The following is a 21,243-nucleotide window of genomic DNA, read 5'->3' as shown; positions in this document are numbered from 1 at the left end:
CACAGCAACCCAAAGATATTTGTTGATAAAAAGGTGAAAAATCATTGGAGGCTGGATGTACCCTGCCATATAATGCAGTTCGATCTGCATTGCATGGTAGTCAGTGTAAAGCAGTTTGAACTGCACTAAACTGCATTATATGGGTCTCCAGAGGCCTTATAATGCAGTTCGAACTGCATTGTATAGTCAGTGTAAAGCAGACCTATATGATGCAGTTTGAACTGCACTAAACTGCATTATATGTGTCTCCACAGACCTTATAATGCAGTTTGAATTGCACTGTACAGTTAGTGTAAAGCAGATCCATATGATGCAGTTTGAACTGCACTAAACTGCATCATATGGGTCTCCACAGATCTTATAATGCGGTTCGAACTGCACTGTATAGTCAGTGTAAAGCAAACTCATATGATGCAGTTTGAACTGCACTAAACTGCATTATATGGGTCTCCACAGACCTTATAATGTAGTTCGAACTGCACTGTAAAATCAGTGTAAAGCAGATCCATATGATGCAGTTTGAACTGCACTGAACTGTATTATATGGGTCTCCACAGACCTTATAATGCAGTTTGAAGTGCACTGTATGGTCAGTGCAAAACAGACCCATATGATGCAGTTCAAACAGCACTAAACTGCATTATATGGGTCTCCACAGACCTTATGATGCAGTTTGAATTGCACTGAACAGTTAGTGTAAGGCAGATCCATATGATGCAGTTTGAACTGCACTAAACTGCATTATATGGGTCTCCACAGACCTTATGATGCAGCTTGAACTGCACTAAACTGCATCATATGGGTCTCCACAGATCTTATAATGCGGTTCGAACTGCACTGTATAGTCAGTGTAAAGCAAACTCATATGATGCAGTTTGAACTGCACTAAACTGCATCATATGGGTCTCCACAGATCTTATAATGCAATTCAAACTGCATTGTTTGGCAGCCTAACAGTCACCAAGTCCTTTCTTTCTCTTGCTTGCTTTTAAATGGAATGAAAACTTGTTTATTTCAAAACAAAACGCCAGGCAGCAAACTGAGGCTTGCAAACTGAGTCAACAAAACAAAACACCAGGCAGCCTATGAGGCATGGCTTGCAAACTGAGTCACTCCAATGCCCCCTCTCCAAATCCTAATTCTGCAAAACGTCACTTCCAAGGAGGAGACACACTTTTCTGCGCCTTTCTGCCCCATAAACCCACAAGGGTCACCTTCGGCTTCCCTTGTCCTCGCAAAACCCCATGGAAAGCCCCAGCAGTCTTTGCACCTGCTAAGAGACGGCAGGGAAAGAGAGGGGGGGGGGGAAGCAAGTTGACAACACAGAAGAAGAGCCCGCTTGCAAGTTTCAAGGGGGAGGAGTGACGATTTTTCCAAGGAATGGGGTGCCAAAGGGGAAGCTCGGCGCTCTTGGGATTCTGGGGTTGTCAAGAGGGGGAGAGAGCATGCAAACAGCGCCAAAGATCCGGCGCAAGGGAAGGAAGGAAGGAAGGAAGGAAGGAAGGAAGGAAGGAAGGAGCGCTTGCCCACCTCGGCTCTGCTCTTGAGGCTGCTGCGCTTGGGCCGGAGCAGCACGTCCTTAAAGTCCAGCTTGAGGTCGGCGTCCACGCGGGGCATCCTGCCGGCTCCCGAGCCCGAAGCAGAGGCAGCGGTATTTATAGCAAGGGCTGCCGGTGCCTGGCTTGCTTTATTAGGAGCGCGATCCGGAGAGGCCACTCTCCTCCTCCTCTTCTGCCGGCCTGGGCCTCCTCCTCCTCCTTCTCGTCGCCGCTACGGCACTGACTGCAGCCCGGCCAGAGCAGCCGCAACGCCGGGCTGAAGGGGACAGAGGACCGCAAGGGGAGGGCCGAGCAGGAGGGGAGGGAAGGGGAAGAAGGGAAGCGAAGGAAAGGGCCTCTCTGCATTCATGCCCCTATAGCAGGCATAGGCAAACTTTGGCCCTCCGGGTGTTTTGGACTCCAACTCCCACAATTCCTAACAGCCGGTAGGCTGTTAGGAATTGTGGGAGTTGGAGTCCAAAACACCCGGAGGGCCAAAGTTTGCCTAAGCCTGCCCTATAGCAACACACACAGAGCTCTTAAGGGAGCAGGCAATGGGAGGAGAGCTCCTTGTGTATGTCTGTATACACACATACATACGTGTGTGTGTGTGTGTTTATGGAAACGTAAACAAGGTGTCCCCCAAAATGCCATAGATAAATAGAATGCACCCACCCTAGAATAACAGTTGGAAGAGACCACATGGGCCATCTAGTCCAACCCCCGTCTTGCAGGAAAGGCACAAACAAAGCACCCCCGACAGATGGCCATCCAGTCTCAGTTTAAAAGCTTCCACCACACTCTGAGGCAGAGAGTTACACTGCTGAATAGCTCCACAATGATCATCTAGTCCAACACCTTGTCATGCAGGAAAGGCACAAGCAAAGCTCCCCTGGCAGATAGCCACCCAGTCTCAGTTTAAAAGCTTACAAGGAAGGAGCTTCCACCACACTCTGAGGCAGAGAGTTACACTGCTGAATAGCTCCACATGGGTCATCTAGTCTAACCCCTTGTCTTGTAGGAAAAGCACCCCCGACAGATGGCCATCCAGTCTCTAAAAGCTTCCAAGAAAGGAGCTTCCACCACATTCTGAGGCAGAGAGTTACACTGCTGAATAGCTCCACATGGGTCATCTAGTCCAACCCCTTCTCATGCAGGAAAGGCACATTCAAAGCACCCCCGACAGATGGCTATCCAGTCTCAGTTTAAAATCTTCCAAGGAAGGGGCTTCCACCACACTCTGAGGCAGAGAGTTACACTGCTGAATAGCTCCCCAAGGGTCATCTTGTCCAACCCTTTGTCATGCAGGAAAGGCACAATCAAAGCTCCCCCGGCAGATAGCCATCCAGTCTCTGTTAAAAGGCTTCCAAGGAAGGAACTTCCACCACACTCTGAGGCAGTGAGTGCCACTGCGGAATAGCTCCACAAGGGTCATCTAGTCCAACCCCTTGTCATATAGGAAAGGCACAAGCAAAGCTCCCCTGACAGATGGCCATCCAGTCTCGGTTTAAAAGCTTCCAAGAAAGGAGCTTCCACCACACTCTGAGGCAGAGAGTTACACTGCTGAATAGCTCTACATGGGTCATCTAGTCCAACCCCTTGTCATATAGGAAAGGCACAATCAAAGCACCCCCAACAGATGGCCATCCAGTCTCGGTTTAAAAGCTTCCAAGAAAGGAGCTTCCACCACACTCTGAGGCAGAGAGTTACACTGCTGAATAGCTCTACATGGGTCATCTAGTCCAACCCCTTGTCATATAGGAAAGGCACAATCAAAGCACCCCCAACAGATGGCCATCCAGTCTCGGTTTAAAAGCTTCCAAGAAAGGAGCTTCCACCACACTCTGAGGCAGAGAGTTACACTGCTGAATAGCTCCACAAGGGTCATCTAGTCTAACCCCTTGTCATGTAGGAAAGGCACAATCAAAGCTCGCCCGACAGATGGCCATCCAGTCGGTTTAAAAGCTTCCAAGGAAGGAGCTTCCACCACACTCTGAGGCAGAGAATTCCACAGGTGAACAGCTCCTACGGTCAGGAAGTTGTTCCTAATGTTCAGGTGGAATCTCCCAAAATGCCGTAGATAGATAGAATGCACCCACCCTAGAATAATAGAGTTGGAAGAGACCACATGGGTCATCTAGTCCAACCCCTTGTCATGCAGGAAAAGCACAAAGTATCTCAGACAGATGGCCATCCAGCCTCTGTTTAAAAGCTTCCAAGGAAGAAGTTTCCACTACACTTTGAGGCAGAGAGTTCCACTGCTGAACAGCTCTAACAGTCAGGAAGTGCTTCCTAATGTTCAGGTTGAATCTCCTGAACATCAGATAGATAGATAGACAGGTAGGTGAGTGCATACTTTTGGGGGGACATTCTATGTATGTAATAATAATAATAATAATAATAATAATAATAATAATAATACTTTTATTCTTATTGCCCGCCTCCATCTCCCCGAAGGGACTCGGAGTGGCTTTCATGGGGACCAAGCCCAAAAAACAGGGAATTCAGAATACAAGAATGAAAACATAGTCAGAAGAATATAATTAAAACCATTAAGCGATTCAAGGAATAAAACATATTAAAATATATCTAAAAACATACATACACAGGGTGTCCCAAATATATATGTATATAAATAACATGCTTGTGTGTATGTATGTATATATGAGACACACATAGGGTGTCCGATATACTGTGTGTGTGTGTGTGTGTGTGTGTGTGTATATATATATATATATATATATATATTGCACATATACATACAAAGTGTCCCTATATGTGTGTAAACAAACACTGTGTGTGTGTGTGTGTGTGTGTGTATCAGAGCTTTCCAAACTTTTCATGTTGGTGACACATGCTTTAGACATGCATTATTTCGTGACACAGTATATTCAGTTTTACTAGCAGACCGGAGGTTAAAGTAATCTCTTAGAAGAGATATATAAACACATCTATAAAACACAGTAATGAAATGTATGAGGATGCAAAGTATCTCGTAATAACCTTTCATTTATATTTATAAGAATATATTATTGATTTTTTACTTCACATAGACTCTGAGGTTTCTCGTTACATTTATGCAGCACACCTACAACACTGCAGCCAACACACTACTATGTCACAACACAGAGTTTGGAAAGCTCTGATATGTACATACATACACAAGGTATCACAAATATAGATATACACACACATACATACATACAAATACATACACATATGTTTATATATACACCCACAACTAGGGTCTCCCAAAAATGTATGCACCCTTAACGGCACTACAATTCTGATTCATGCGTGTGTGTGCCAGTCAGAAACAGCTTTGGAGGCAAAGTAAGGTTGTTAGAATATGTTGGAAATACGGTAGCAACCTCCCAAGCTTCTCACTGTGTTAGTTGATATATGTATTTGCTAACATGTATTCTATGTGTATGTGGATTTGCCAGTTTGACTGTACCTCTTTAGTGTGGGAGGGTTTATAGACATGTGATTGTACTGAGCATGTTCAGACTCAGGACTCCCTTTTGTATTCAGTTTTGCATGAGACCTCAGTGGAGGTGGGTGCATGTATGTTGCTGTCTGAACTTCAATATAGAAATATCCTTATGGACTTCAGTGAGTACCACTATACCTAAAGACTATGGACTATTGATTAAGAATGATACCCTGTGTACTCAACATAGAACTACGTCCTATCTATAACTGAACTTAAATAAGAAAAGTGCCTGCATGATGTATTCATACAAGATGTTTATGAGTAAGCAAGATATGTTATTTTTCAAAGAATACTTAGTTTTTAAAAATCTCTTTACTTAATCTCTGGGGTTTTTTAAAATCTCTAAACAAAGAGGTTTCAGGGGAGTGTATAACTTTTGGGCAAATGCAACTACAGTTTCAACTTTAAAGAAACAACCATCCTCTACTAATCAAATATATTTTGTAGTGGCATGTCTTTGTCCTTGGAAGTTCAAAGATATGGTTCTTCAATTTAACAACTGAGTTACCTGTGTGCCATTACATTAATGCTTGTGAATATCACTTGTTCAAAGAGTTGAAATCTTAACAAGGTCATACTTTTATTGGCTACTGATTTTTTCAAAAGGTGGCCTCCACATATTCATGGAGATTCACATTTACCAAAAGGATATATGCACAGAGACTGGGAACAGCTATTTTCCCATAAAAGAAAAGAACCATATGTTTTGCAGAATCCTTGAGATCCACATAACCAGTCCATAGCAAACCACTGAAGGTTTTTGTCATGTTAAACCGTATTTGAGTTGTATGTATATTCATGGAGTAATGGTCTGAGCGTTGGGCTTCAAGTCTGGAGACCGGGTTCAAATCTCCACTCTGTCATGAAACTGTGACCTTCGGCAAGTCACACTTTCTCAGCCTCCAAGGAAGAAAAAACAAACCTTTTCTGAACAAATCTTGCCAAGAAACTAGTGAGAAAGTTACCATCAATCAATAACAATTCGAAGACACACAACACCCAAGAAATAAAATTATTATTATTATTATTATTATTATTATTATTATTATTATTATTATTTCCCATGTTGATTCAAAACTCCTATTGCTCTAAACCTGTGCACCTCGGCGTCATTACATCATTGTAAATGACAATATATAGCTATAGAAAATGCACAGGTGTTTAAAAAAGTGCCACTTCATAGCTTACACTGCTCCTCTTCCAAGCATGATTTAACTGAAAGCTGAGAACTGTAGGTAAACAAGGACACACTGAATAAATAATGCAACAGAAGTGACTACCAGAAGCACACAATTTGGACTGACTGGCTCAGGGATGGATTATTCAGTAGACGCAATTTCATAATGAATACAACAAGAACTTACAGTCAGCAATCTTTGCATAAGAGGAAAACACTGTAAAAGCAAAAGGCAGAAAAAAATGCTAAACAGCAAGAAGTAGCATTCTTGAGAAATCTGTCACCCTATTGATCACCGTATGGCTAATTTGCCTGGCTAAGTAGCATATAAAATTCCGGAAGGCTAGTATTTTTGAAATTCATGCTTTAGATGTTAATGAAGTACATTTTAAAGGTTATACATTTTAAAATATGTGCCTAGTATCTGTATATTTATAAGGGCAGAGATAAGAATCCTCTACTTAATAATAATAATACTTTATTTATATTCCGCCCTTCTCCCCCAGGGGAATCTGAGCAGATTACAACATTTACATACATAGGCAAATATTCAATGCCTTTACAATCATGTGAGACACACAAACAAAGGCAAGGCTTTTCCTTTAGTTTCCAGCTTCTGGAGGTGGTGCTCAGGCTCTCAGGCTCTGGGGGGTGCTTTCCTCCATTTTCAAGCCAATGAGCCTGTGTTGTCGCCTCCTGGTCATGTTGCCGTCAAGGTTGCTTGGAGTGTTTCTTTGCCCTTTCCTGCCAAGGCAGTACCTATTTACCTACTCACATTTGCATGTTTTCGAACTACTAGGTTGACAGAAACTAGGGCTGACAGACGGAAGCTCACGCCATCTTCTAGATTCAATCTGCCAACCTTCAGGTCAGCAGTTCAGCAGCACAAGGGTTTAACTCATTGCACCTAGATGCTGGTGGACTGCAGTCCCTAGCATTCTTCAGCACTGGCTTTGTTGGCTAGGCTTGATAGGAATGGCAATCCAATAAAATACGAAATACGTTTCTCACCCATCATTTAGCATCACTATACACATTGGCCAAAATAATGAAATACTTCTTACTAAGCGATTAGATGGCACACTTTGTGCACATTTTCCTATACATTATAAAGTTGGCATGCCTAGAAACAATGGCCAAGATAATTACCTTGTGTCTCAAAGAAATATCCCTAAGTCTCCTTCTCTGACATCATGTTGTTGACTTTTAAGTTAAGGAAAGTGCCATAGAAACTGACACCAGCTCACAGAAACATGCACTTTTGACTACATATTTATTGGCCATCGTAAATCTCACTATAACGCATGCCATCATTAGGAGCTGAAGGGATTAGCTTATACGAAGCCTTATCAAACTCCTGATTTGGCAAGGACTGTCTCTGGGCCCGTCCAGACAGTATCTTTATCCTCGGTGTTCCTATAGCAATCAGGAAGGTGGCCAGACGTTGTCCCCTGTAAACCTGAAAGCAATCGCTACAAAAGGTAAAAAATGTGAGATTTCCAGGTGAGGGAATATTGCAGTTTTTAGCCAAATATCCGGATCTTTGCATGTCTGTATGTCTCTGCATACAAACATGTTTGATCCTGATTGGTCAGTTCCTAAAAATAAGGCGATACTTGAGTAGAAGGCAAAAACTTTCCTGTCTAGATTTCCCCTGTTTTCAGAGTGTTGTTTATTTAGGCTTTTCCCTAATCTCTCCTTATTATCCAACATTTTTGCTTATCCAACGCTTTTATTTTTCAGTGATTGGTTTGGGGGGGGGGCAAAATTCTGTTCGCTTACACTTGAAAATTACCTAGGGCTGGCCCTGCTTTCACATTAAGTACAGTTCTGGTTATCTGACTTCCGGTTATCCAACCTACCATATTATCTGACATGCAAGAGATGAGATGCGGCTGGAGCAGACTTTTCCTCCCAGCAATCACCCGGCACTTTGGAGAAGCCCTCCACATGTTGCTAGGCAGTAACATGCGGCAGGCTTCTCTAAACCAGTTGCTTGCCGGGAGGGACGAGGCTTTTCCCTCCTGACAAGCACCCGGCTTGCCGGACGGATAGTAAGGCCTCCCTATTATCCAACTGTTTCGGTTATCCAACATTCGGCCCGCCCGTTTATGTCGAATAACTGGAACTCTACTGTAGTACACAATGACACAGAAACAGACTTTCAAACCAGGAACAGAATGTTATCATTACTGTAATTAGTCAGACCTTGTTGTATGACCATCTGCACAGACAGGTTTTGTGGTGTACTTGTGTCAGGGAACAACAGGATGATATTGCTGGGTTATACATGTTGGCTCCTCATTGGTGTATGCTGACAACATAAGTACAGTTTAGTAAGTGGCAAAAACTTACTACTGGCTGTTGGGACATGAATGTGCTGGAGAGGAATGTAAATACTGAGAGCCAAGATCATGCAGGTGGCTAATAGAAACAGCCATGGATAAACCAGGAACAGTATCCCATTGTTCCATGCCACAAGTACACAACCAGATCTGTCTGGACAGATGGCCAGGCAGCCGGGCTCTAAAAAGTGTCAGTCATGACAAAGTTCTGTTCCTGGCTTGAAAGTGTGTGTTCCTGTTTCATTGTGCAGTGCTGACTTGGACAGAAGTGGTCCTACCCCATTGGGTTTGTTTGTGTGGCAGATACTTCATGAAACATCTGGAGGGCACAGTTTTTCTGGCCAGGACAAAGAACGGAACTTTTGCAGAGACCTGCATATCCGTATATCCGCACATCCATATATCCGCATTCCAAGACCTTTTTTAAAAAGCTGCCAAGGTTTATGGCGGAAGTGTCACAGCAGCCATCTTGGGAGCCTCTGAATCTCAAAACAAAGCAGCAAGTCCAGACAACAGAGGCAGAAATCCCAGGACTAACAGGTCTTTATGTAGACCTCTTCTGAAGTCCTGGGATTTTTGCCCCCGTTTAAAACCTGTGATTTAGTGCTGTCTGATAGCGAGCTCAATCTTCTGCCATCCCACTTTTCCAGTCATATTAAAATGTCTCAGTTTCCCTCCGTACTACTCTCCTTTGTCCTCAGCTTCCTTCAGTTGCTGCAAACCGAGTTCAAAGTACAAAAGTATTAATTCAGTAGGGAAGGAGAGGAGGAAGGGGAAATATTGCCCTTATGCGCCCTGGCAAAAGCAAGCAGATGTCTTTGCTCCTACCTTGTGTATTCTTCTTCATCAATCACTTTTGCCATCTGCATAACAGTCTGATATTACTTGGCTATAAATATCCTGATTTTTATTTTATGAATTTTGGAGAGTGTTTTAGCAGCGCTATAAATGCAGTCTCCTCAATTCAGATATTCTTTTAATTACGAGTAATAAGACATTTGAGGTATTGAAACCATTTCCGACTTAGACATGTAGTTATTGAGCAACTTTCAGCCATTTGTCCAAGCCGACAGTCTTGAGTCACGAACAAGGTCACAGTATTTTTCTAAGTACTTTTCCTGCTAACAATGGTACTGCTGTTCTCTTCCATTGTAAAATTTCAGGAAATATCAGGTTACACAGAAGCCTTTCATTGTTAATTGTCCTAAAAGGCCTCTGTTTAACCTGATAATTCACCGTATAGCAAAGTTCTAACGATGAAGTCTGCTACAACTTTCCCATTACTATCCTAGCTAGTAAATAATGTAAAAAAGGTACAGTACTAAAACACAAACTCCTCTGCCATCTAACAAATTTATCCAACGAAAATATGTAGTACAAAAAATCCTGCCTAGCCCATCTCTATAAATTGGCTTCTGCTGGCAAGCTACATTTTTAACCTGAACAGGCCTGCAATTTTACCTCTTTTTGTTCTTTTGCCAGGTAGTGCTTTTCATTGACCTTTAGATAAATCACTGTTCTTCATACTAATATATTGTTTTCAGTGTTAAGAATATCTTTTGATTGTTAATTTTAGATTTGTCTGGTCTACTCTGATAAGCAGTGTATATATTTAAGAAAGGCATAAGTGGGTAAAGTTGTTTACGGATTTAAGTATTTCTTAAATGTCTACATTGCTCATCTGTGTTCTTTTTCTGGGAGAAAATACGTAATAAAGTTACGTTTATTGTGTCCTTTCCTCTAAATTAAATTTCTGATTTACACCTTAAATGTATGTTCCAGGACCTTGCATGGGTACCAAAGCCTGTGGATGCTCAATTCCCATTACATATAAGGGTGTAGAAAATTATATCTTTTATATAAAATGGTAAAATCAAGGTTTGTTTTTGGGGATTTGGTTTTATTTTATTTCAATACTAGCTTGAAAATGCATTTTTAATAAAAATGCATAAGGTTGTGGGTGAACAACCCACATCATGCCAGGTGAACTCTGAAAAACTCCATCAGTACTTAAAGTTTGTTGTGTTGGGCAGGTTTGCTCTAGATGCATCATCGGTGGAGTTCAGTGTGCTCTCTGGCTGTAGGGTAAACTATAACTCCCACTATGGTGAGTCAGTCCCCTCAAACCCCTCTAGTAGGTTGAGTTAGTCATGGGGTTCTGTGTGCCAAGTTTGATCCAGGTCCATCATCGGTGGAGGTCACAGTTTCCATGGCTGTGGGTGAACTACAACTCCCAGAAAGGAAGGTCAGTTCCGAACCCCTCCAGTAATAATTTCAGTATATCAGGTATGTGTGCCAAGTTTGGTCCAGATCCATCATTGTTTGGGTTCACAGTGCTCTCTGGATATAGGTGAACTACAACTCCTCCAAATCAAGGTGAATTTTCCCCAAAGACCTCCAGTATTTTTTGTTGATTATTGGTCCAATTCAGTCTTTAGTTCAGAGTTTTTTGATTGTAGGTGAACTATAAATCCCAGTACTTACAACTCCAAAATGTCCAGGCCAATTCCCCTCAAAACCCACCAGTATTCAAATTTGGGCGTATCAGGTATGCATGACACGTTTGGTCCAGATCCATCATTGTTAAGGTTCATAATGCGCTCTGGATATAAATGAACTACAACTCCTATAAATCCCTCCAAAGACTTCCAGTATTTTTGTTGGTCATGGGGGTTCTGTGGGCCAAGTTAGTTCCAGGTCCATCGTTGGTGGGGTTCAGAGTGCTTTTAGATTGCAGGTGAACTATACATCCCAGTTCCTACAACTCCTATAAATCATGGTGAATTCTCCCCAAACCTCTCTAGTATGTTCAGTTGCTGATCAATTCCTCTGTTTGCTGTGTGCCATAGAAAAGAATAGGAAAAGGTTAAGGCAGTGGGCGGGCTAATGCAAATTCCACACCAATTTAAAGAGTAAGAAACACTGGGATGTCTATGGTAAGGAAACACACAAATCTAGGATGAAATTGTCTCCGTATAAAAGCATTCAGTTGGATGGTGGGCAGTATTGTTTGTGGAGGACACTGACAGGGTTCATGGTATTTACTAAAACCTGCAATGTCATTGAAGGGAAGGCTGTTGGTGTCTCCTGAGTAGTGGGGGCTACAGCTGTTTGTAGAGGCAAGAGCTTATCTCTATAAGTGGACACCCCAGCCACACAAACATATTTTCACTTTTATTATGTGTATCGATTTTCAAGGTATGAATTGTTGACTCTGTGGATACAGAATCCCTAGATATGGAGGGCCAACTGTGTTTACATACAGGCCGAAACATGTTGCTTTTTAAAACTAATAAATAGATAAACAGTCCATTTTTTGAAGATCTTCTTTGAATCCCACAGAGTGCTTCCTAATTTTAAATTATATTACACATTCCTTTTCTGCATAAAAATATATGATCCAGTAGACATTGCATTTAGCAGGATGGAGAGTTTGTTGTCTTCTACATCTTGTTGAACTCCAGTTCTCATCAGGCCCAGACAGCATAGTCAGTGGTAAAGAATTCTAAAAGCTGATGTCCAAAAACATATGGAAAACCACATATTCCAAGTGGCATACAAATAAAATAAATACATACAGTACGAGCTTCTTATCCACAGATCTAAGATCCATGGTTTCACTTACTCACACTCCAAAAAATACTCCCCCCCCCCTTCCCCGGGAAGTGTTTCTGGAGATCTGGAATTTCAAAATCCTAAATGCTCCAAAATTGTTCTAGCTGAGTGGCTGAGACAGTGACATTTTTGCTTTCCAATAGTTCATTGTATACAAACTTTGTTTTGTGTATAAAATTATTAAAATATTGTGTATGAAATTATCTGAAGGCTAGGCACATAAGAAACATACGTGAATTTTGTCGTTAGACTTGCATCCCATCTCCAAGATGTCTCATTATATATATGCAAGTATTCCAAAATCCGAAATACAGAAAACTTCTCATCCCAAGCATTTTGGATAAGGAATGCTCAATCTGTATAGAATAATCGTAACATGCACATAAGGAAGCAGAGAGAATCAATGAGTGGTCATTTCTTACATTGGAGGGATACATAAAGCACAGTCTTCAAAGTTTTTATGGGGGTTATGATGGTGCAGCGGGTTAAACCGCTGAGCTGAGGAACTTGCTGACCAAAATGTTGGTGGTTCAGATCCATGGAGGAGGGGGAGCTCCTGCTGTTAGCCCCAGCTTCTGCCAACCTAGCTTTTCAAAAACATGCAAGTGTGAGTAGATCAATAGGTACCACTCCAGCAGGAAGGTAGTGGCGCTCCATGCAGTCATGCCTGCCACTAATCTATGGACAACGCTGGTTCTTTGGCTTAGAAATGAAGATGAGCACCCCCCCCCCCCCCCCAGAGTTGGATTTAATGTCAAGGGGAAACTTTTACCTTTACCTATTGCTTTGTAATTGTTCCTGCATGATATGAGGTAGAGTCAAGCGCACTAATGGCACTCATATGTGGAAAGGGTGGTAAAAATAGATTGCAAATGGTTTTAAAAGGACATTCGTGAATCTGATAAATTGACACATGAGGTCCAGGGTTAGTAAATGTAATGTGCATCAAGGCAAAATCTATGTTCAACATTTATATTGAAGAGGTCCAAGCTAGAGGTGACAAGAAAGAGGCCATACAGTTCAATGAAAACATCAACCCAGCATGTGTCGGTTGTGAAGATGAATTCCAGGCCAGAGGTTATTAGGATGAAATAAAATCGCCAATATAATAGCCAACGGAATTTACATTTCCCATTACTTTCATTTCTTTATAGACCGTGAATATGTCATGTTTACAGTCAGTAATGGAAGATGGTAAGGCTCATCGAAGGGAACCAGAACACAATTCTGTTTTTCTTTTCAGGTGGAAAACAGAAGATAAATCGTACAGTCACTTGTTTTCTGCACCAGTGCCCTATATTTTCTTATTACTTACATCTTCAGTGCAGTGTGGAGGTGTACACCTGCACCTTATTTTGGTTCAGTTCCTCTAACCTGAGCCAGCCACTGCATTTTAATAAAAAGCTTTGACAGAATGTGAGGGTTTAATATTCAAGAACCAATTCTGATCTATAGCTGTCTTACTATCATTTAATCTTAAGGCACCTTTTTCATGAATAGCTTTGCTATATATTTCACAAGTTCTTTCTGTTCTATATTTTTATCCATTTTGTTTTGTTTCGGCGCTTTATTTGCACATGAAACTGAATGTCTTTTTTAAGCACCATAATAGATTTTAAAAGCCATTTCAACTGGGATCTAAAGTGCAACCAGCAACACTTGCTGAAGCTCCCCATTCTCCATAGTCATTGAAGGAAAACAACGCTCTAGCAATTGTACTTAGAAAGGAACATTAAAATGTTTCAGGTTCTCTTACAGAGTATTTCAAAAGCATACAGTACCAAAAAGAACTGTAAGGGGGAAAGGCACACAAAAGAGATTTTTGACAAGAGATAAGAGATATTTACAGACTAACTGACTTGAAGGAACTGAAATGCTTAATATAAAGGGAACATAAATAAAGCATAAATAAAGCCCCTTCCACACAGCTGAATAAAATCCCACATTCTCTGCTTTGAACTGGAATATATGACAGTGTGGACTCAGATAACCCAGTTCAAAGCAGATATTGTGGGATTTTTCTGCCTTGATATTCTGGGTTATATGGCTGTGTGGAAGGGCCCTAAGAATCCCAGCTAAGCGATGGTGATCAGAAATGTATAACCCAGCATATGCATACTATGAGAAGACAGTGGAAGGTACATTAATTGCTATGTTGGTCTGCATCATATGACTCCAATGAACTAAAATGTATGTAGAATTGAAGGGAACATAAGCCAGAAAATAGTAAACTATTGCCTATGTAGCTTTGCCTCTGCATATGCCTCTCCCTTCTTGTGAGCTGGTGCCTTTCTCCAGGAAGTTCTAAAGAGAGAAGAAATCTCAGAGTAAACAAGTGAGGTCACAGGTATCATTTATGCCAAGTAGATGTGGAAGGTGAGGAAGACCCTCAGCCATTGGTCAATTTTAGATAAGGCAAAGGTATATATTTTTTGTTTGTTACGCACTTGTTGCAACGGCCATTTACATGTTATGGACCCATTAGAGTGGGTGCCTAAGGCTGTTTGCCTTATTGCTAGCTGTGATAACAATAAAAGGCTTTTTTTATTGCTCTCTTGGAATTCTCTCCTTTACTTCCCCTCCGGGCCAGTCTCCAACAGAATCATTTAGAGAACTATTGTAGGCAGAAATACTAGGGGCCCATTAATATTACAGAATCATTATTCCCCTTTAACTTCTATGGGATTTCAAGATTGGTATTGAATGTTCTCAGACTTTTCTCTGGTGCCGCATGGGATGAAGCCATGCCAGTTAAAGTGGAACAATACTACTATAATGCTGTAATGAATGGGTCAGAGGGCCAAAAGGGATTATTGCACAAGAAACATTACAGATTATGAGTGTTTATGTTTTACTTCACCGCAGTTTAGAAACCATTGCAAACACAAAACCATATACAGTACAGAAAGGGCATCATCTGGAATTGCAAAATACTCCAAAATACTTCAGAATTGTCTACATGAGTGGCTAAGATACTGAAACTTTTGTTTTTTGCTGGTTTAGTGTAGAATTACAGTGCATTATGGTACAGTGCAGTGGCACAATGGGTTAAACCCTTGTGCTGGCTGAACTGCTGACCTGAAGGTTGATGGTTCGAATCTGCGAGACGAGGTGAGCTCCTGTCTGTCAGCCCTAGCTTCCCATGAGGGGACATGAGAGAAGCCTCCCAGCAGGATGGTAACACATCCAGGCGTCCCCCTAGACAACGTCCTTGCAGACAGCCGTTCTCTCACGCCAGAATTGACTTGCAGTATGTTTGCTTCTGACACAGTAAAAAAAGTGTACTCAGACTTTGTTTCACGCACAATCTTATTTCTATTATTGAATAAAATTCAGGCTATGTATTATACTGTTTGTATAAAACATAAATGAATGTTTTGTTTAGACTTTGGTCCCATCTCTAAGATAATCACATTACGAATGTATATGCAAATATAGGTATTCCAAAATCCTCCCCCAAAAATCTGAAATCCCAAACACATCTGGCCCGAGGCATTTCAGATAAGGGACACTCAACCTGTATTTGGTTTTACACATTATGACTGGGTGATAATCAAAATATACCATCTTATCAGTATGCCCAGTAGCACCATCTACTGGTGTGAAACTTTACAAATGTAATTGATAAGTACCAGCTCTGACCAATGCAAAATTACTTTAAAAACATCCTAAGTACTAGTTAGAACTGCTGTAACTTGATGTTCAGCACCTTTCAGATGGCAATGTGTTTCCTATCACTGCAATAGATATTTATTATTAGTTGCCATCAAGTTACCCATTTTGTGTTGTTTCACTGTACAGCTTTCACAAAGAAATTAGCAATACAATGGTATGGATAAACATCACTTACTCAATTTTATATTTTTACACTTGCAGATGTTATCTAGTTCTTTAATAGCTTCTCTTCCGAGTTGCAGTCTTCTTTAAAAAAAAATTGACGACAATCTCCATTTTGATTTATCTTTTATCTCAACGATAGAAAATGCTTGACTATTTCTATTATTTTCTTCCTTGGCTTTCTTCAGTCGCCATTCCTATTTCCTGCAAATAGTGTGGAACCACCTGCCTATTTAAATACAAATACAGCAGAGTCTCGCTTATCTAACCTTCACTTATCCAACGTTCTGTATTATCCAACACAATCTGCCTCCCATCCGGATCCACAGCTGTTTCTCTAGGCAGCAATTCTATCTTTATTTGTAGTCAATATTTTATTAGGATTGTTGTATGTTTTCCAGGCTGTATGGCCATGTTCCAGAAGTATTCTCTCCTGACGTTTTGCCCACATCTATGGCAGGCATCCTCAGAGGTTGTGAGGTATCTGAGGATGCCTGCCATAGATGTGGGCAAAACGTCAGGAGAGAATACTTCTGGAACATGGCCATACGGCCCGGAAAACATACAACAGCCCTGTGATCCCGGCCATGAAAGCCTTCAACAACACAATATTTTAGTAGTCAAGGCTTATATAGCCATTATTTTCAATACATTGTGATGTTTTGGTGCTAAATTCAAAAATACGGTAATTACTACATAACGTTACCATATATTGAATTGCTTTTTCTGTTGATATCATGTTTTGGTGCCTAATTTGTAAAATCATAACATAATTAGAAGTTTAATAGGCCTTTCCTTAATCCCTCCTTATTATCCATCATTTTTGCTTATCCAACATTATGTTGGATAAGCGAGACTCTACTGTATGAGTAAATGTAGAAACAACACAGATTTGGAAACATCTAGCAAACAAATGCTTATTTGAATTACTTGGGTTGGTCTACAGTTATATACAATATATGAGAAGGACATGAGAAAAACTATGGTCCTGTCTCTTACTTGAACAGTTGGAAACATGTTCTTTGAGGTGTGATAGATGCCAGGAGGTGTTTAAGGTGTGATTTCACTGCCAAATTTTTCAGAACGTAGTAAGAGTTACTCTTAAACTCCAATACAAATCAAGCTCTGTGGTAGGAATGATTTCCTATCATTTAATTCGGCTTGATCCACCTGCATTGATAAGTCAATATGTTGCTCCATCACTAAGATACATTTAGGGAGCATAAATAACTTTGTGGTTGTGTGCTTTGAAGTTGTTTCCACCCACTGTGACTATCACAAGGTATTCTTGGCCAGGTTTGTTAAGGGAAGGTTGTAATTGGCATCTTCAAAGCCCAAAAGAGTACACTTCCCAGAGATTACCCAGTGGGTATCCAGGGTCAAGCAGAGATTTGAGCCCTGGTCTCCCAGAGTCCTTGTCCAACAGTCAGACTATTTCACCATACTGGTTTTAGAAATAAAGTACTTAATTCATTTAACTGTATCAGGTATGGACTGAATCTAGGTTTTAACATGAGGGAGGCATTCTGTTTTCTGTGCTATCAAAAGATTGTGTTTACCGCAGCCAACCGTTCCAGCAACTCAGTAAGCTGTGGTCACATTAGTTGTCCTAGTAAAAGCTAAAATGCAATCTATTAATGTGGCTATTTCCTATTGATTTTGTGGTCATAGTCATAATTTCATAGAGCTGGAAAAGGCTGTCAAGTCCAAGGAATTCTAACTAGAGCATCCCTAGCAAGTAGCCGTACAGACTCTTTTAAAAGAGAAAGAAACCCCACCACCTCTCTAGAAAATGTTCATTTGGATGTAAACGTAGTAAGGCTGCAATTCATTTGTCCTTCGGAAAATGATCAGATAATACTATGTAACATGCTTTTTGTTCCTGGGTTATAAATGCCATTTCCTAATTGCTTCTATCAGAACGACATGGGAAAAGTTTATTAAACTGAAATAAATTGTTTTTGTGGAACATCCTGCAGGATATTTTCCTATTGTTTTTCAATGAATATCTCATAAAATCTCAACCAGTTCTTCATTATTTTTGGGTAGGTGCCGTCAAATTGTTTCCCAACTTATGGTGACCCTAAGGCAAACCTGTCACATGAGTTTCTTGGTCGGATTTGTTCAAAGGGAGTTTGCCTTTGCCTTAATCAGAGGCTGAGAGAGTGTAACTTGGCCAAGGTCGCCTAGTGGGTTTCCATGGCCAAGTAAGTCTCTGGATCATAGTTCAACATTCAAACCACCTCTACTGGCAATCCCCAAGTTACAAAAGATAGTTTCTGTACGTTTGTTCTTAAGCCGAATTTGTATGTCAGTCGGAACAGGTACATTTTTAAAGTGAAACTCCATCCAAATATATATATAAATTTATATTAGCTTTGGATCACATAGGGAAGAGTTAACACGACCGTGGTGTTTGTTTTGCTGTCTGTGCCTATTCAGAAGATTTCACCTCACTTTCTGTCCTTGTGATAATTGGATTTTGAAAAAATGGACTTCTTATGGAAATATGGATTGGTGATAAAGCTGCAGTGCAGACATATTTCCCCCATGATAACACTTTCAGGAATGAATTTCCCTTCCTAGGGGAAGATTTCTCTCACTACCTGTTGTCTCAGCCCCATTCTGAACTAACAGTCATTTGTAAATCAGATGTTTGTAACTTGGGGACTGCCTGTACAATGCTGCCTCTCACTAAATTGATTTTTGTTTCTGTGTCAGGAGCGACCTGAGAAACTGCAAGTCACTTCTGATGTGAGAGAATTGGCTGACTACAAGGATGTTGCCCAGGGGACACACCTGGATGTTTTACAATCCTGTGGGGGGCTTCTTTCATGTCCTTGCATGGAAAGTGGGAGCTGACAGACGGGAGCTCACTCCACTCCTCAATTTGAACAGCCTACCTTTCGGTCAGCAGTCCTGCCGGCACAGGGGTATAACCAGGGGCTCCTTGAAAGATACATATAATATAGAGATAGACATAAGATATTATATAGAGATAATATAATGTAGAAATAGATATAATATAAACATAGATATAATATAGAGATAGATTTAAGATATACAGTAGAGTCCCACTTATCCAACATAAATAGGCCGGCAGAATGTTGGATAAGCGAATATGTTGGATAATAAGGAGGGATTAAGGAAAAGCCCATTAAGTATCAAATTACATTATGATTTTACAAATTAAGCACCAAAACATCATGTTTTACAACAAATTTGACAGAAACAGCAGTTCAATACACAGCAATGTTATGTAGTAATTACTGTATTTATGAAGTTAGCACCAATGTATTGAAAAGATTGACTACAAAAACATTGACTACTAAAAGGCCGACTGCATTGGATACTCCAGAATGTTGGATAAGCGAATGTTGGATAAGTGAGACTCTACTGTAATATAGATAGTACGATGTAGAAATAGATATAATATAGAGATAGATATAATATAGAGATAATTGGCCCAGCTTCTATAGCAGCTATAATTTATTATTATTATTATTATTATTATTACAGTAGAGTCTCACTTATCCAACACTCGTTTATCCAACGTTCTGGATTATCCAATGCATTTTTGTAGTCAATGTTTTCAATATATCATATTTTGGTGCTAAATTCGTAAATACAGTAATTACTACATAGCATTAATGTGTAATGAACTACTTTTTCTTTCAAATTTGTTGTATAACATGATGTTTTGGTGCTTAATTTGTAAAATCATAACCTATTTTGATGTTTAATAGGCTTTTTCTTAATCTCTCCTTATTATCCAACGTATTCACTTATCCAACATTCTGCCGGCCCATTTATGTTGGATAAGTGGGACTCTACTGTATCATCATCATCATCATCATAGTATGACACAGAAAACGAGATATATATGCTGGATTTCATTTATTATTATTATTATTATTATTATTATTATTATTATTGACGCAAAGACAGAGTATGACACAGCAAATGAGATATATATGCTGCATTTCATATCACAAAATCACAAGTTGAACACTTCCCAAGTGTTTAGGACTGTGTGATGTATTTTTGGATGATGCGTGCAGATCCCAGAAAGGTGGGTTTTGCAGTTGACATTTATTATTATTATTATTATTATTATTATTATTATTATTATTATTATTTTATCCTTCCTGCAGTTACCATAATGCAAAAAGCCAGAGAGCCTTCCGCTTCCTCACCGGGTTCCCTTGGGATCCTTTTGCAAGGCCCCAAAAAAGGGGGACGGGGGTCTCCATAGTGACCCTTAGCTTCCTCTTAAAATTTTAGTGCAGTTAATGTGTATTTAATGCCTCTGTAATGGCATGCTGTACATCATTTTGTCAAATAGACACGAGAAACTATAGTATGTAGTCTAATTCCCCCTCTTTTCTGGGCAAAGTGGTTATTTTAATGATAGATTACACCTGCATCCTCTCTGCCATCCCCCATTGATGGACTGAGGCTATAGCTATTGCAAACGAATGCTATGCTAAATGTTCAACCATTTCCATATCTCTCTCCACAGGTGGCCACAGTTAAGTGATGGCTGAGGTAATATTTGCAAACCATAAAGTAAGTACTTCAGGACCCTCGGGGACCTAAAACTGTGATAGCAGCCTCAGCCATTATTCATTTGCTTTTCTCAGGATGCACAGTGCTAATAAGGTCTGCTTTCATCTTCAATTCCCCAGATTGAATTGTCAGAAATCTCCATAATAAAATGAACCTTTGCTCCGGGCAGATTTATAATCACTCCTGTATTAGTTCAACTTTATAAAGAGAAATAGCTGTGCTCAATGCAACTGGCTCTTTATGCAGTCAAACATCGCTCTTTTTTCCTTCGGTAAATATTTCCAACTCTTTCTCTTCAGGATGCTTTTGCATGGGAGAAAAGTTTCCATGAAAATAGGTATACAGTAGAGTCTCACTTATTCAAGACTCGCTTATCCAAGGTTCTGGATTATCCAAGGCATTTTTGTAGTCAATGTTTTCAATGTATCATGATATTTTGGTGCTAAATTCGTAAATACAGTAATTACAACATAACATTACTGCGTATTGAACTACTTTTTCTGTCAAATTTGTTGTATAACATGATGTTTTGGTGCTTAATTTGTAAAATCATAACCTAATTTGATGTTTAATAGGCTTTTCCTTAATCCCTCCTTATTATCCAAGATATTTGTTTATCCAAGGCTCTGCCAGCCCGTTTATTTATTTATTTACAGTATTTATATT

General features: G+C 40.2%; 1 protein-coding gene across 1 annotated transcript in view; it reads right to left on the bottom strand.

Moving 5' to 3' along the window:
- gmpr (guanosine monophosphate reductase) overlaps positions 1-1,924 on the bottom strand; it is a 46,681-nt gene extending 44,757 nt beyond the window's left edge. The window contains exon 1 of the mRNA XM_003219755.4: positions 1,531-1,924. Coding sequence (XP_003219803.2) covers positions 1,531-1,617 — 87 coding nt within the window. The 5' untranslated portion in view covers positions 1,618-1,924. The remainder of the gene's footprint in view (positions 1-1,530) is intronic.
- Between the last annotated feature and the right edge of the window lie 19,319 nt (positions 1,925-21,243).

This window comes from Anolis carolinensis, chromosome 4, assembly GCF_035594765.1.
Source record: "Anolis carolinensis isolate JA03-04 chromosome 4, rAnoCar3.1.pri, whole genome shotgun sequence".
In the NCBI taxonomy this organism is placed as follows: Eukaryota; Metazoa; Chordata; class Lepidosauria; order Squamata; family Dactyloidae; genus Anolis; species Anolis carolinensis.
The sequence above is the reverse complement of the archived record's forward strand: the minus strand, read 5'-3'. Positions and strand labels throughout refer to the sequence as shown.